This window comes from Ischnura elegans (genome assembly GCF_921293095.1).
Source record: "Ischnura elegans chromosome 13 unlocalized genomic scaffold, ioIscEleg1.1 SUPER_13_unloc_3, whole genome shotgun sequence".
NCBI classification, from domain to species: domain Eukaryota; kingdom Metazoa; phylum Arthropoda; class Insecta; order Odonata; family Coenagrionidae; genus Ischnura; species Ischnura elegans.
In genome coordinates, this window is record NW_025791659.1 from 2,300,962 (window position 1) to 2,316,208 (window position 15,247).

Here is a 15,247-nt window from a genome sequence, read left to right on the forward strand (position 1 = left end):
GCCGGCGAAACTGTTGCATATGAAGAAAGACACACATGGTGTATAACCCGGAAACTTTACAACTGAATCTTCATCCCACCATGAAAACCTACATAAGTATTACCAACCTTTCAACACGATTTATCAATTATGTTTCCACAGATATACATTTAAAAATTTAATACCTACACAGTCTCCACCTGGGGTCAAATTTGACCCCACTCAGGAAAAATAATCCCATTCGTGAATAAATCAAAATTTTAATTAAAAAATGGCATGAATTTAAAGACAAAACATGCGGGAAGGCATATTTGTAACATGGCAAGATAATCTGAATTGAGTCAAAAATTGCAGGCATTTTATCAACCTTGGGGTCAAAAAAGACCCCAGGTGGAGTCGGAGGGTTAATTAGGAGCTCCTTTAGGCATTTTTTAAAATTGGATGTGGATGTAATGGATTTTATGTTCGGTGGTAAGCTATTGTAGATGACTGAAGCTGAGTGAAGTGGACCGTGCTGAGATGAGGACAGAGAACAATGGGGCAGGTGAATGTTATTACGATTACGAGTGTGGTAGGAGTGTACTTTGTGGTGAGCTGGGAAATTTTCTGGGTTTTGCTTTACAAATAGGGCACAGTTTAGAATGTAGAGGGATGGAACAGTAAGAATTGACAGTTTTTCGAATAGGGGTCTGCCAGGGGTACGTGAGGGAAGGCGAAGCATAGATTTTAGGGCTTGCTTTTGGAGAGAGAAGATCTTTCTGGAGAGAGAGTCATTTCCCCATAATAATATCCCATAAGTGATGTGGGATTGGATTTTACCATGAAAAAATAATTTCAAGGTGCCAAAGGTAACGATTGGAGCTAATCTTCTAATGAGGAAGATGCCAACTGTTATTTTTTTTGTAACATTATTTACATGGTGAGACCAATCCAGGTTTTCATTGATTGTTAACCCAAGAAACTTAATGGCTTGGGAACGAAGGATGGGGTTCTCACTTACTCGGAGTAGGAGGCTGGAAGAGGGAAGACTTCTTTTGTGATGGAACTGAAGATGAAAGGATTTCAGGGAATTTATGGTGAGACCATTGGATCTGCACCACTCGTTCATATCAGAGACAGCGGTTCTGCAGAGGTATCCAAGTTCAGTGGAGTTTTTTTGATTGTAGCAGACATGACGTATCATCAGCATATTGGAGGAGTTTCCCAAGAGTAATTCAATTGGGAAGGTCATTTACAAATATTAGGAAGAACAGGGGTCCAAGTATTGAGCCTTGAGGTACACCTTGATGAACTTCTGGTGGCTCTGACAGGGTAATTTTGGGTCCTTTCGCAGTTTGATAGTTAAAATTGACTTGCTGCTGCCGGTTAGTAAGGAAGGATTTTATCCAGAGTAAGGCATTGATACCCAGCCTCGAGAGTTTAAAGTACAAAATTTCATGATCAATACTGTCAAAGGCTTTGCTAAGATCATAAAATATTCCATTAGTGGAATTTCTATTATCTAGAGCCTTGTGGATATAGTTTAGTAGTTGGAATATGGCAGTGATTGTTGATTTTTTGTTTCGGAAGCCATGTTGACTTTCATGAAGCAATTTTGGATTGGATGAAGGTATTGGATGAAGTGCCCAATAGACTGTGGACGCAAGGAGTTAAAATCATAATTCGAATCGATAATTCATAATTAACTTTGATCAAATACATAAAATATAATAACTCAGTATTGAGCGTAATGATACCTCCCAAGCCTTAGTGTCCTTAGCTAGTGCCTCGTTCGTTGTCCTGGAATTCATCACATGAATTAAGCCAATGAATGATGACGATGGCTGACAGTCACCCAAGTGATGATGGCGTGGCTTGTACATGCTCATGGCAGCAGCAACACTTCTACCAAAAAAACTGTACAGGAAGGTAAGATTATAATAATTGACAGAAAATACCACGCCCTTAATTTCACTTCAAGCTCCACTAGCCGATAACAAAATAAGCAATATGAAACTCTCTACCTGAAATGCACGAGCCACATTCAACTGGAAGCTGCAGACATTGTCCAGCATCACAACTGTTTCCCAATGATTCAGCTTAAAAACACCATCAGGAGTCTATTGAGAAAGATAAAGGAGCACGTTATTGCATTTACCACAATTGCAACTAATCCAAGTGATGGCATTCAAGGTAACTCACCCAAGTTTCTTCGTGGGAGGTAATGAAATTCCTCAGATTTTTAACCAAATATGGAAAATCTGAGGAGAACCACAGCCTCCTTGAAGAATCATATGGGTGCTCTCAGCTCGGTTTTTCCTTCTCAATGCCGAAGAGCATCCACATGGATCTGTTCCACTGGGCCCCATCAGTCGTAACCAAATCCACGTGAAAGCCGGACTTCTCCAACAGAATGATGCACTCCATTATAAGGTGGTGCAAAACAGTGCTCGAAGCCGAACCTTTGCTTAAGAAGCAAGCCACAGCTTGCACCCACCTTCCCCTGAATGGTTGGTACAGTATGACCAACGCGTGGTCCCCTCTTTCATTTTTCTGGTGCAATGGAGTGTAATCACCCAAGTCAGTGAAGCCATTGATGTTCAAGCTTTGCCGATCAAATGAAATGGCTTTGGAGAGATTCATTTCGTCTACAAGAAGAACACCTACAAAAGATTGAGATAAAGTAATATACACATTTCAACTGAATATTATATACAAATGTAAATTGGCACATTGATGTATTATGTTGCCTTACCTCTCCTTCCCTCCACAGAAATTTCACGAGCCTTTTCCTGCAAGTAACGGAATGTTGCTTCATGGAATCCATAACTACCTTTCACATTACTTAGGTAACGTTAAAGAGTAGTTCTACTTGGAAGGGCGAGAATTCCATGAGAACGAATGTGCTCGTAAGCTTTCTTGCTCTTAATGCGTAGCAGGAGACACTCATGTACCAATTCACGGGTATAACGTCTCCCCTTGGCATTCCCAGCTTGGGCAGCTGCAAAACAGGCCTTCACAGCCTCTTGCTGGGTGCGAGGAAGGCTTAAAATGTACTCTTCCAGAGCCTCCTGTGACTTGCCAGCCCACTTTTCCTGGATGCAAGTCATTTGTTTCTTTAGCTCACCAACCTTGAAGACATAAACAACAAAAATAGAGGATTGGGCAAAACAATCACTGAAAGGAAGACTTCTAAAGACTAATATTAAAAATCTTCAAAATGCCATTCACAGAGCAAAAGTAGAGATGTTTAACCTTGCGATGAAGACGAGAAGCCTTTAAATGGCGCCGTGTGGTCTTTGTTTTCTGGATAATGAAGTCTTTTACTTCTTTTAATCCTTATACTTTCGGTTTAACACCCTTGTGTTAGTGATTTCTCTCTTTTTTTAATGTTTATTATTTCATATTTAGGATATTCTCCGGCCTTTTGAGTCTGTCCTTCAGTATGTCTTTAAATTTTATTATTTCTTGAATCGCTTCATTTTCATCTACCCCCAACTCTTCGTAATATTTCTCTGCAGTTTTTCGCGCAACCTCCTTGACTGCGGTTGTGTTACTTATTCTGTACACCGCTTGGTTGCGTATCCTAATTTTAAAGATTGAGCGTAGATGTCGTCTCTCAAGCTTTTCGATTTTGTCGATTTTTTCTTTGCTCAGTAGTCCCACCACGCCGGTGCTGCATATAGTAATTTGGATTGAATATAGGACTTATATATTATGGTCTTTGCAGCTACTGGGGTGGCGTTACTTTTCAGAATTGGATTTAGTGACACTCTCGCGCCTATGTATTTGGCTATCATTTTGTTGATTTGGCTGCTCATGCTGAGTTTCCTATCAATCTCGACGCCAAAGTATGTAATTTGATTTTCCCAGAGTAAGGGTTGCTGTTTAATTCTCAGTCTCTCCCGTCGATTGTCTTCGACTGTAACCTGTTTTCTGAACATTATTGCTTTTGTCTTTTCGGTATTAATTCTCATCCTCCACTTGCTGTTCCACTTAATAACCTCATCAAAGGCTTCCTGGCAGTATTCTGTAGCCTTATTCGGGAATTTGCTCCTTGCTACTATTGCAGCATCGTCTGCATATAAGGCAGTTTTAGAATGCCAGTCCTCTCTGTCTATGGGGAAGTCTGCGACATAGATGTTAAAAAGCAGGGGGCCAAGGGCCTTTAAACGGCAGGTCCTCAATGTCCCTTTATTGGATTTCACCCTTGGAGGATTTCACCCATTTCAAACTCTCTTCCTCCTTTTTCTATCAGCTAAAAGTTTTCTAGCTGACCGACAAGGGGGGCGCCAATCAGTGGGCCTTCTACCCATGTTGCCTCTCATCACATTCCCCTCATCAATATACCCATTGCAATCGGCTGCCAAACTGTGCATGAAAGAGAAGGTAGACACTTCATTAAAAAGTAATAACACTATGTAAATCTTGCCGACTGATGGATTTTGGCCACCAGTTTCCTTTTGGAAAACATTTTGCCATAAGATGGATGAATTCAGAAAGTGAGGAAATATACAATCAAGAGCACTGAATTAGTAGCATCTATAAGCATGAGCAATTAAAGATGCAATGAAAATGCAACAGATAAAACTCACCATAAAGGCAGAGATCGCAGTCCTGAGAGATACCACGAATATAAATTCAATATGAGCAACCCATGTAAGGTCATGGAAGAGGTGAAAAGGGAAAGGTACTGGAGCAAAAGTAATATAAATCCTTGTAACAATGAAATACGAATTAAAAGAGCTCCCCAGTGACAGTAGGAACAGAACTTGAGTTAAGGGTCTAAACTGGGCAACACCAACCATGTACCGATCAAAGTTGAATGTATGTTAAAATTTATAGTAGGATTGGAAACGTGGGTGCTGCTTATCACTAGAGGACACAACATTTTGTACAACGGCTAAAAATAAGGTTGAATTCATAATGCAGATCTATACATTACAGCACCACGATGAAAATAACAGGCACAACAAGGAAGAAGTGGCTACGCTGCTTGATTCTAAGGTACATAAAAGTTGAAAGGTGAAATTCAAGCAATATGCTAGGTAGTTATATGTAATGGTAGACTATATCCACCTAGCTCATTCCGGCACTTAATTGTGCTCATAAAAATTAAAATGCTCAGGCCTCAGGATAAGGGCATTCGAGAAGCTATATTGAAATAAGGCACTATATTGAATGCGAAAATTGAAACCCTCTCTCATTTCAAATCGAAATCTTTTTAGAAGTGACAAATATAGCATTTTTAACAATAATAAATAACCTAAATTCATATTGTTTAAACATTGCCATATAAAAGCTCCACATTGGAAAAGGAACTGGATAAATGATAAAGAGTACATGGGATATACAAAATCCACAGAGGAAAATTCATTTGCCTTGCCCGATATTCAAACACAGACCCTTTGATTTCCAGCTGAGTGCTTCAACTAATTACGATACAGATGCGTAAATTGCAGTCTGTTGAAATCTGGGTTCAAATCTCCGTCAAGGCAACGGATTTTTCCTTAGTGAAATTTTGCACATTTGTGCATTGCGGGTGACTCGTGCGGGTAAAGTTATCACCGTGTCTAGTCCCAGTAAACTGGATGAGTACACTGGACATTGACGATTTTCCATAGGAAACCCAGATGGATTTTCTCCACTCACTAAAAATGAAGATTAATAATTATCACACCACATACTGAAAAACAACATGACAAAATAGAAATACTGTCTGGAGCTGAGGAATTGAAAGCCATTTTACATTACTGCGCATCATCACTTGCGTCTTTGGACATTCCAGCACAGATCTTCAACAGGTCAAGTTTTATGATGGCATCACTTAAATTCTCTGGAATGGATATGGTATGAAAACCATCCACAATTACCTCCTTCCCATGTAAGAACACCTGCAAGGACATTCATTAATTTGTAATGGCCTATCATCGTTAACACATCCACAAACTTCTTTGCATGAAAAAAATCAGTGGCCAACAGAAAAGTAACTCACACTCATAATATAAAAACTTACCTTTACATGGAGTTCTTGGTCTATATCCAATGTTTTCCACACCCTGAATTCTACTCCCACACACAGGAAGAGGACGCTGTAATTAACAATGGCATTCGCCCAATTCTTGCCCGGCAGAGTAATGGAAGTGCAGGCTTCCAGGATGCAGCTAAAACTAAAGGCTTGGATCCGGCACCTCAAACCCTTCAACAGGTGTTGGGGGAACTGGCACATCCTCCAAAACCTCAGCTGATTCAAGAGCTAATACCAGATCAGCTAGCATGGATAATTTTACATGGGGCTGTGAACCATTGACATCAGGAGTGAGCTCGATCCCCACAGCTCGAGAGCAAGTTGCCACAGGGTGACTCCTATCTTTAGGAGGCTTTCTGGGAGTATGCTTCTTGGAGAGGTATTTTGGGAGGTTTGGGAAAACAGTCGGGATGGCCTCAGGCTTCAGAGTGGGTCTTTCCCTTGCTATCCTGTGTACACTCCCATCAAATAGCCTCGTCTCGAAGAAGCGAATAATGTCACTATCAGGAAAGTGGAGCTCGCACACCACATCCGATTTGGACAACACTCTATCCAGACGAGGGATAGCCTTACGCCATTTAAGCAGCTGGGATTCGCCCTGAAACGTTATGCACACACACACATTCAGGTAAATCATACATACAAAATTATTAGCAATTGGGGAAAATTGATGAATAAAAATATGAAGAAGCAAACTCATTAACAGCCTAAACTAGACATCGGCTCATCCAATTAGGAAGGTTGGATGTTAGACCTCAGCCATTCAGAACCGTCGAGAGCTGATTCGGGTCCCGCGGAGATGATACAATACCATGCAAGTAATACACACACTCCTTTCAACACGAGGCACGGAGCCCCTACCATCGAGCCCCAGGGATTTCGCTACGATAACCAAGAACATGGCCAGAATAATATTTTTTGGTCCTCATTATTCCACAGAAAACATATCAAAGCAAACTACGCCGGTATTTCTATGAAAGCATTATGAACATGACGCAACTTATCAGTGCTTTCTGCTATGCCACTCTCAGTCCGCTACATCCTTTCAAAAATCTGCAATTCTATACACTCGCACAATATGACAATCAACTTAATGAAAATTTAATTTTGAATCATAAGATAGAAAAAAATAGATAAGGAAATGGCAAAAACCGAAGTTTTCCCACGCGGTCCGCCATGTGAGTGACGATACCGCTTTAACCTCATGTAGAGAACTATATAAAAATCTTCAATTCAATCCACTCGCACAGCATGACAAACAATTTGATTTAACATTAGTAGTAAATGATAAGATAGAAAAAAATAGGTAAGGAAATAGCAAAAACCGAAGTTTGCCCACGCGGTCCGCCATGTGACTGACGACAAAGCTTTCACCTCATGTAGAGAACTATCTAAAAATCTTAAATTCGATCCACTCGCACAGCATGACAAACAATTTGATTTAAAATTAGTAGTAAATGATAAGATAGAAAAGAATAGATAAAGAAATGGCAAAAACCGGAGTTTCCCCACGCGGTCCACCATGTGAGTGACGATACCGCTTTAACCTCATGTAGAGAACTATCTAAAAATCTTCAATTCAATCCACTCGCACAGCATGACAAACAATTTGATTTAACATTAGTAGTAAATGATAAGATAGAAAAAAATAGGTAAGGAAATAGCAAAAACCGAAGTTTGCCCACGCGGTCCGCCATGTGACTGACGACAAAGCTTTCACCTCATGTAGAGAACTATCTAAAAATCTTAAGTTCGATCCACTCGCACAGCATGACAAACAATTTGATTTAACATAAGTAGTAAATGATAAGATAGAAAAAAAAATAGATAAGGAAATGGCAAAAACCGAAGTTTGCCCACGCGGTCCGCCATGTGACTGACGATACCGCTTTCACCTCATGTAGAGAACTATCTAAAAATCGTCAATTCGATCCACTCGCACAGCATGACAAACAATTTGATTTAACATTAGTAGTAAATGATAAGATAGAAAAGAACAAATATAGAAATGGCAAAAACCGGAGTTTCCCCACGCGGTCCACCATGTGACTATAACGGCACCAGCTCATACCTCATTTAAAGAACTTTCTAAAATCTCCAATTTGATCTACTCTAACATTATAACAACCAATTTAAAGAAAAAATAATTCTAAAAAACTAGATAAAAAGTAATAGATGAGAAAATGGCTAAAAACGGAGCTTGACCATGCGGTCCACCATGGTGGCTAACGACCACACTTTCACCTCATTTAGAGAACTTATGCAACAATTCACACTGCAAATTTGAATTTCTAATGAATAATAATACAGTTTAATTTGAATAAATAATAACCAAAACACAAAATTATCCACTTACCTTCGCCTTGAACATGCTATGGTTCCGTATCCCCAACCGCTTATTTTCCCTCAGCTCCCATTAGTAGCCGGAGCTGCATCCGGGTACAAAACACCGAGATTTACCCATGAAATTTCGTAAATATCTTACTGGTGGAGAAATACTAAAAAAACACCAAAATCGGTGAAATTCTCGGATCACAGAGGATGATAACAGCCGCTAACTCATAAGCCGCCACTGACAACAAGCCAAATGAAGGGGATGGTAGTGTCGGTCGCGCCACAAGTGGCAAAAGTTGGAGTTTGAATCAATGCGCGGGACCCGTGTTCAAATTATGACTGCTACTGCCACCTATTGGGGCCTCCTTAGTAATTTAAACTCTATGGTCGGGCTCTTGAGGGGGACGTAAGTGAAGCGCCCGTCTGGGGCGCCGGAAGGCGCTTAAGGGGGCTTACAGACTTGGGTCGGGAGACTAGTACTCTCCCAGGCGACAAATAGTCTCCTTTCTCCGGCGGGGCGCGCTAGAGACTTGGAGCGGGCGACAACTCTCGCGCAGGCGCTTCGCGAATCTCCTTTCTCCCATTTTCGGGAGAGAACCGAGTTACAGACTTGCCCTCCAGGAAATTACTACACAAAACTTTATGAAAGCAAATAAAAAAGGTTTGAAGAGAATAGACCTCAAAGTAGATTGTAAGACTTGATCTACACTGAGCATACATTATTAAACCTTATTTAAGTCAATAGCCCCAAGTAAATTAAGAATGCAACAACCTTCCCAGGCATGCATATCATATAAACATTCATCACTGGTTTTCCCGGTGTATAGAGTCGTGAAAGGGTAACTTAGGAATTCCACTGGGTCCGGTTCTCCAACTTTATCTCACAATCAGCCGAAGTATTCATTTACGAGCTTTCCGTCGTCATTAAGGCACCTCGACAACTCCTACATAGAAATTTCAGCCGAGATGGAGTTGGAAAATCTGACCCACTGTAATTCTTAGTAAGCTTCTGCATGCCATATCCTCTGCAAAGATTTTGGAGACTGTTATGTGAGATAATTACCTCAGCTCCTAAAAATGTATTTCCTAATACAAGTAACCTTTGATATTATTTATGATAAGGTCACATTTAAACTTGTTAACCACATATTCATACAAAAGTTTCAAATTTTATAGTGTATTCTTGTAAGCAGAGTTGATTTACTCCAAAAGATTGTATAAAAACGGTTTTTATAAGTACAAATGCAAATAATTTTAATTAAGGCACTAATAGAAATTATTTTAACTATAAATGCTGTGATTTAATTACTCAAAGTTGATACAAATATAAAAATTACATTCCAATATTGGGAAATTGTAAGTAAAAATAAACTTAACAAATATAGATAAGATATAACACAGTATACTCCTAATTTGCTTTCTAATTTTACGTTTCGGATGAAAACATTCTCTGGGATAATTTTTGCGCACTTAAATTAATTTCTAAACTGCCAATCTTTTGAAGTCCAAATCCAATCCAATGAAGTTTTCAATTGATTTGGCAGAATTTTTCCAGTACCAAATGTGCCATCAATAGATTTACTTATTTACCTATATGCGACATCTGATCTCCTCGGGCCATTGAGGTCCAATCCAATGACAGTTTTTAAGGACAGAAAATCAGCACCATTCATTTAAATTCCACATAAAACCTTTGAGCAATGAGTATCAGAGAAATTAAATAGTTAACTCTTGCATAAACATCATTAAGTTACTATTGAACATTTAGGGCCAGAGTCACTGCTACATTTGAAAACAAAGTAGACTGCAGCCCACTTAGGCAGACCAATGACATGAATAACTTTCCCACAACAGGAATCAATTAGCAACATACTGGCAATAATGCATAGTAAAAGGGCTTACTCATACCGTTTCATTGGCTTAAATTCTAATAATTTACCTACTCATTAGCAAAGACAATTGCCTACGCAACCAACTATTTCAGCACCAGAGCATCCATGGAATACCTTTTCTTATATATACATAGACATGGATGCTACCTCAAGGAATTTAATGTAACATCTGGTTTCCCTCAAGGGTCTAATCTAGGTCCCATTCTTTTTCTGATATTTATAAATGATATTAGTAGTATCATTTATCCCATTCTCCATTTGATGTACGCAGATGATATTAAGATTCATCATACCATCTGCAGCAATGAGGAGAGCTTAATACTGAACAGTTGCATTTCTAGGATTTATGAATGGTGCAAATATAATCATATGACTCTGAATGTAAAGTAGTGCAGTGTTATATCCTTCACTCGGAGGAAACATAATTTTAGATATATTATTGATAATGAAGCCGTTACAAGAGTCTCAACCGTGAAGGACCTCGGTATTTGTTTTGATCATGCTCAGCCTTTCAATGCTCAGATTGAGCATATTGCTTCAAAGTCATTACTATACTAGGCCTACCTTAGAAAAAGAGGGAGCTTCCTCTAATAACAAGACACCAGCGGGGTCAGGAAAGCAGCCAGTATCTCCATCATCCATGTCTTCTACAATCGGCTACCTACTAATGAAGTCTGTATTTCCATGAGAAGATCCTTTCTTATAAAAAATGGTGCAGTCAAAATTAGCCAAATATAATCACCAACGGAGAACACGGGGAGACATGACATCAGGAGGTTGTTTCCTATTGCAATTAAAAATGCTGACAACAGGTTTACTATCAGTATAAATAACAAATGAGCTCTCCCATAAGTACAAATAAAATTTTTGCACTCCAAAGATAATCGCCAATGCTTCCTTGTCAACATGCGAATAATTTCTCTCAGCAGGTTTAAGTGTGCGTGACCCAAAAGCAATTGGGCGCTCAGTGCCATCGGACAGGACATGAGAAATCACTGCACCCACCCCATGAGGTGAAGCATCACATGCAAGTAATATGGGCAACTTAGGGTTGAAATGAACCAACATTGCATTACTCACAACCTGTTTCACATAATCGATGCACTTGTCATGAACCTCTGACCAGTGCCATTGTGCTCCGTCTTTAAGTAAGTCATACAATACACTGAAATTAGCAGCCTTATTAGGGAAAAACCTATCATATTAGTTTACAAAGCCTATATACACACGAAGGCTATCAACATCATGTGGCTTGGAAGCACTCATTATTGCCTGGACCTTTGCTGCAGTTGGTGAAAAACCACGGTCACTAATGTGGTATCCCACAAAATCAATGCTTTGGACTCCAAATTTACACTTCTCAAGACGAAGGTGCAGCCCGGTGGAGGCCAGGCTTGAGAGGACTGCTCGCACACGAGAACACAGCAAATGCCTGGATGAAGCCGGGATCAGAATGTCATCCAGATACCCAAGAACTCCCTCCAACCCTACTAACACAGACTCTATGGTCCTTTGAAATATGCCCGGAGGAGCACTCAACCCTTGACTGAGGCGACGAACCTCAAACAGTCCCTTATGTGTGTTCAGAGTTAACACCTTAGCAGTTTCATCATCAACAGTCAATTGCAAAAAAGCTAGAGATAGGTCAAACCTTGAAAAGTACTTCCCACCTGCTAGTTTTGCCAGCACTTTGTCAATAGTAGGCAATGGATAAACATCGCGAATGCAATTGGGGTTCACTGTTCCCGAATAATCTTCATAAATCCTAAGAGAACCATCCCTTTTCTGCACACACACAATAGGTGTGCCCCACTCTGATGCCTTGACCGGCACTAAAATGTTTTCTTTCACCATCCTATCGAGTTCATCATTGAGTTTAGGCAAGAGAGCGTAAGGCACGGGTCGAGCCCTTTTAAAAACAGGGTTTGCATTGTCTTTTTGATAAATGTGAGCAGGAGGGCCATTATATTTTCCTAAACCCGGTGTGAACACATCAGAAAAATGAGTCAGTTCAGGTGGAAGTTTCATAGCAGAGGTCATAGAGTGTACCCCCCCAACCTTAATTTGTAATGGCTAAAAACCATGAGCGACCCACCAAAGGAGGACCTGAAAAGGCTGCAACTAGAAACAATAAGTGTGCACACTTCCCATGGTAGGAGGCCTTAATCATGCATTGTCCAAGGACTTCTAATCTCTGATCAGACCAGGTGCACAGCATTATAGGGGTTGGGTCAGTTCAATGTGAGCAAATTTACCCTCGTACAAGGCGCGACCAATTATGGTGTGGCCCGCCCCACTATCCACTTCCATCAAAACTGGAATATGGTCTAACTCTACACAAACCTTGATTGGAGGGGGACAGGTGAAGAAGGAGTGTGGAACAGCAGCGATTGGAAGGAATCGGATCCAGACTCCACCAATGAAGTTGCTGCAGGAAACTGCGGCTCAAGGTCAGACTCCACTAATGAGGAGACAGCGTGCGTCTTCGTTGTCCCAGAAATGGGCACCTGAGGCCCACGCCGCTGCTGAGGGAGTCGATGCTGGAAGGACACAGTCGAGCCCATAGATCTTTTATACAGTAGATGGCGCTTTCCCCTAGCCCCTTACGGCCGGAGCGCGTAGCCAACATACCGCCCCCCCTTTCGTTCTCGGAGTCACGTGGTTCGGGTCAAAATTAATGGCGGCGTTTGAATTCTCTGTTGTGAATATCGTTCCCGCTCGGGTAAAAGACATGTTACTTTTACTTACAGCGCTAAAGAAGTACGTGTCTATTTATTTTTATTTACGTTTTGCTGTATTATATGTGAACCTTATAGCAAAATAGAGTTCATTTTAATTCAGTTTTAGGAAGAACTATAGTAAAACTGAATTAGTTTCCCCAATTATGCGCAACTGAAGCAGCCTTCAGGAACACATGTTTGGTTTCGTTTGTGTCCTTTACAGAGGAACACCTGCATCCAAAGGCTCCGTTTTTTTCGTAAATAAAGTTAGCAATAACACAAAGGTAGATTACATGGTTTGAGAAAAATGTATACACAACCATAGGCTATGAATTTCAACCACCAATCCAGTACATTAATAAGTAATCTTTCACAAATGATAGGTACTATCTTTTTTTCAATAATACGCCATTAATAGAACGTCATCGTTAAAGGAAAGACACTTCCAATGTTGCATGACTTTCAAAGCCAGAGAAGAACATTAGGAGCTGTAACCAGCTGATTATTCCTCCTATCTGGTAATTATCTCTCGTTGCACGGGGCAAATTGATGAAAATATAATTTAAGATTCCTCAGAATGTTAATTAACAAAAGTACCCACAATAGTCACAGTGTTGCAGCCAGCATTGATTTTAAGAAATTTTATACGTGAACATCTCTCGTACGTAATTCAGTTCGCATAAAATGACTAAATATCCTTCAACATGTGCTAGTAATAAATCCTTGTTTATTAAAGAAACCTTTAGCAATATACGTCCGCTGGAGGTGTGATGAAAACATCGCAGATAATAAAGATGTTTTGCCGAAAATGGAAAACAAGGTTTGAATACAAAAGTGAAGCTCAATTTTCACTCCATCAAAGAAGACTATAAACTTTACATTTTAAATGACCACAGTGTGTATGTCCACATATTTGGTAGAACATAGGGGAACCCGGTGCGCAACAGGGTGGCGGGGCGGAACGGGGTAAGCGATTTTTAATTGCGAAATAAAGCAGGAGTAAATATAACTAGTCAAAATTGTTGTTTTTAAAATATAAGCAACACCAATCTGGGCTAGATATAGTTATTCCCGCTTGCGCAGCACCTTTTTTCGCGTTAAAAAAAACCGCTTACCTCGTTCCGCCCCGTGTTCCCCCATGTATCAATTTCACAGAATTCCAAAATGAGGATAGAGAGCATCCATCAAACAGAATCTACAAGAAAAAAAGGGTTTAGAAATAACATAATAGTAATTAGAAACCATACAGTCTAAGCGAGATTCAGTTAGCATAGGGCAATAGAAAAAAGAGGAACCTGAAGAAATGATTGAGGGCCCAGCCTCAGCTCACACTCAAATAATGTAGCCTAAAAATAGTCTTTACAGTTACATGCATGGAATTGGAAGGCATACTGATTCCGTAAAATACATTTTGTTCAGGTAGCCGAGTGAGTTGGAAATAGATTGAAAATAAATCTTACTTGCTCTCAATCTTGATTGATTAATTAGGTGTTGGAATATTATTTCACGAACTAAGTTATTTGTTTGATTTTATTCAAAATCTAGCTCCAGAATATGGTCCCTTAAATGTAGAAATAGGGAAGTAATAGCTGTGAATACTTCCATCGTCAATACAAGGAAAATATACTTGTTCCGTAACTTGCCGGATGCCTGAGCTACCCTACTGTCTGTAAAAAAAGCAAGATACTCGAGTTTGAAGAGCTCTAGCGTCTAAACGAAGCAATCGATTTCAATGCAACAAAAAGCATACGAAAGAGAATTTAGTTCTACGTTATATCATGTACTTTAAAAATTCTTCGGCTAAGTAGTATTTCCTGTACTTAATTTTTTCTCAAAAAAGTACCCGTTTTTTGCGCGTAAAATCAAGTTGCCCAACTTTGAGCGCTTGGCATTCCCGTAGTTTTCGTTCCTACAACTTGAAATTTTTATATAAAGAAGCTACATCTATTACTAGCAGTTTGCCGAAAACAAATTGTTTATATCACAAAAATTAACGGAGTTGTTGTAAACAACGCAAACCTCTGCTAACTTCGAAACCAGTGAGTCCATTGAAAATTGATTGGTACTGTTGTCTTCCGTAGAATGTTAGTAATGCAAGCACATATGAAATTATTAAATATCAATAATAACGTCGATATCACTTATTATTTATCTAGACGTTTCTATGCGCGTACGCACGTATGACTTCGATAGACTTTCTCTTTTCTGGTGCTTTGTTTAGGGCATCCTCGTCAGGCAGGGAGAAGACGACAACAAGAGCTAAAAACAAAAATAAATATAAAAAGATATTGAATATACTGCTGACATTTAACGTG

At 39.8% G+C, this 15,247-nt stretch overlaps 1 protein-coding gene across 1 annotated transcript; it reads right to left on the reverse strand.

Annotated features, from left to right (window-relative positions):
* Positions 1–11,415: 11,415 nt before the first annotated feature.
* On the reverse strand, positions 11,416–12,066 carry LOC124172963 (uncharacterized protein K02A2.6-like). The gene has a single exon (XM_046552492.1). The coding sequence runs from the start codon at positions 12,064–12,066 to the stop codon at positions 11,416–11,418; it is 651 nt and encodes a 216-aa protein (XP_046408448.1).
* Positions 12,067–15,247: the final 3,181 nt, after the last annotated feature.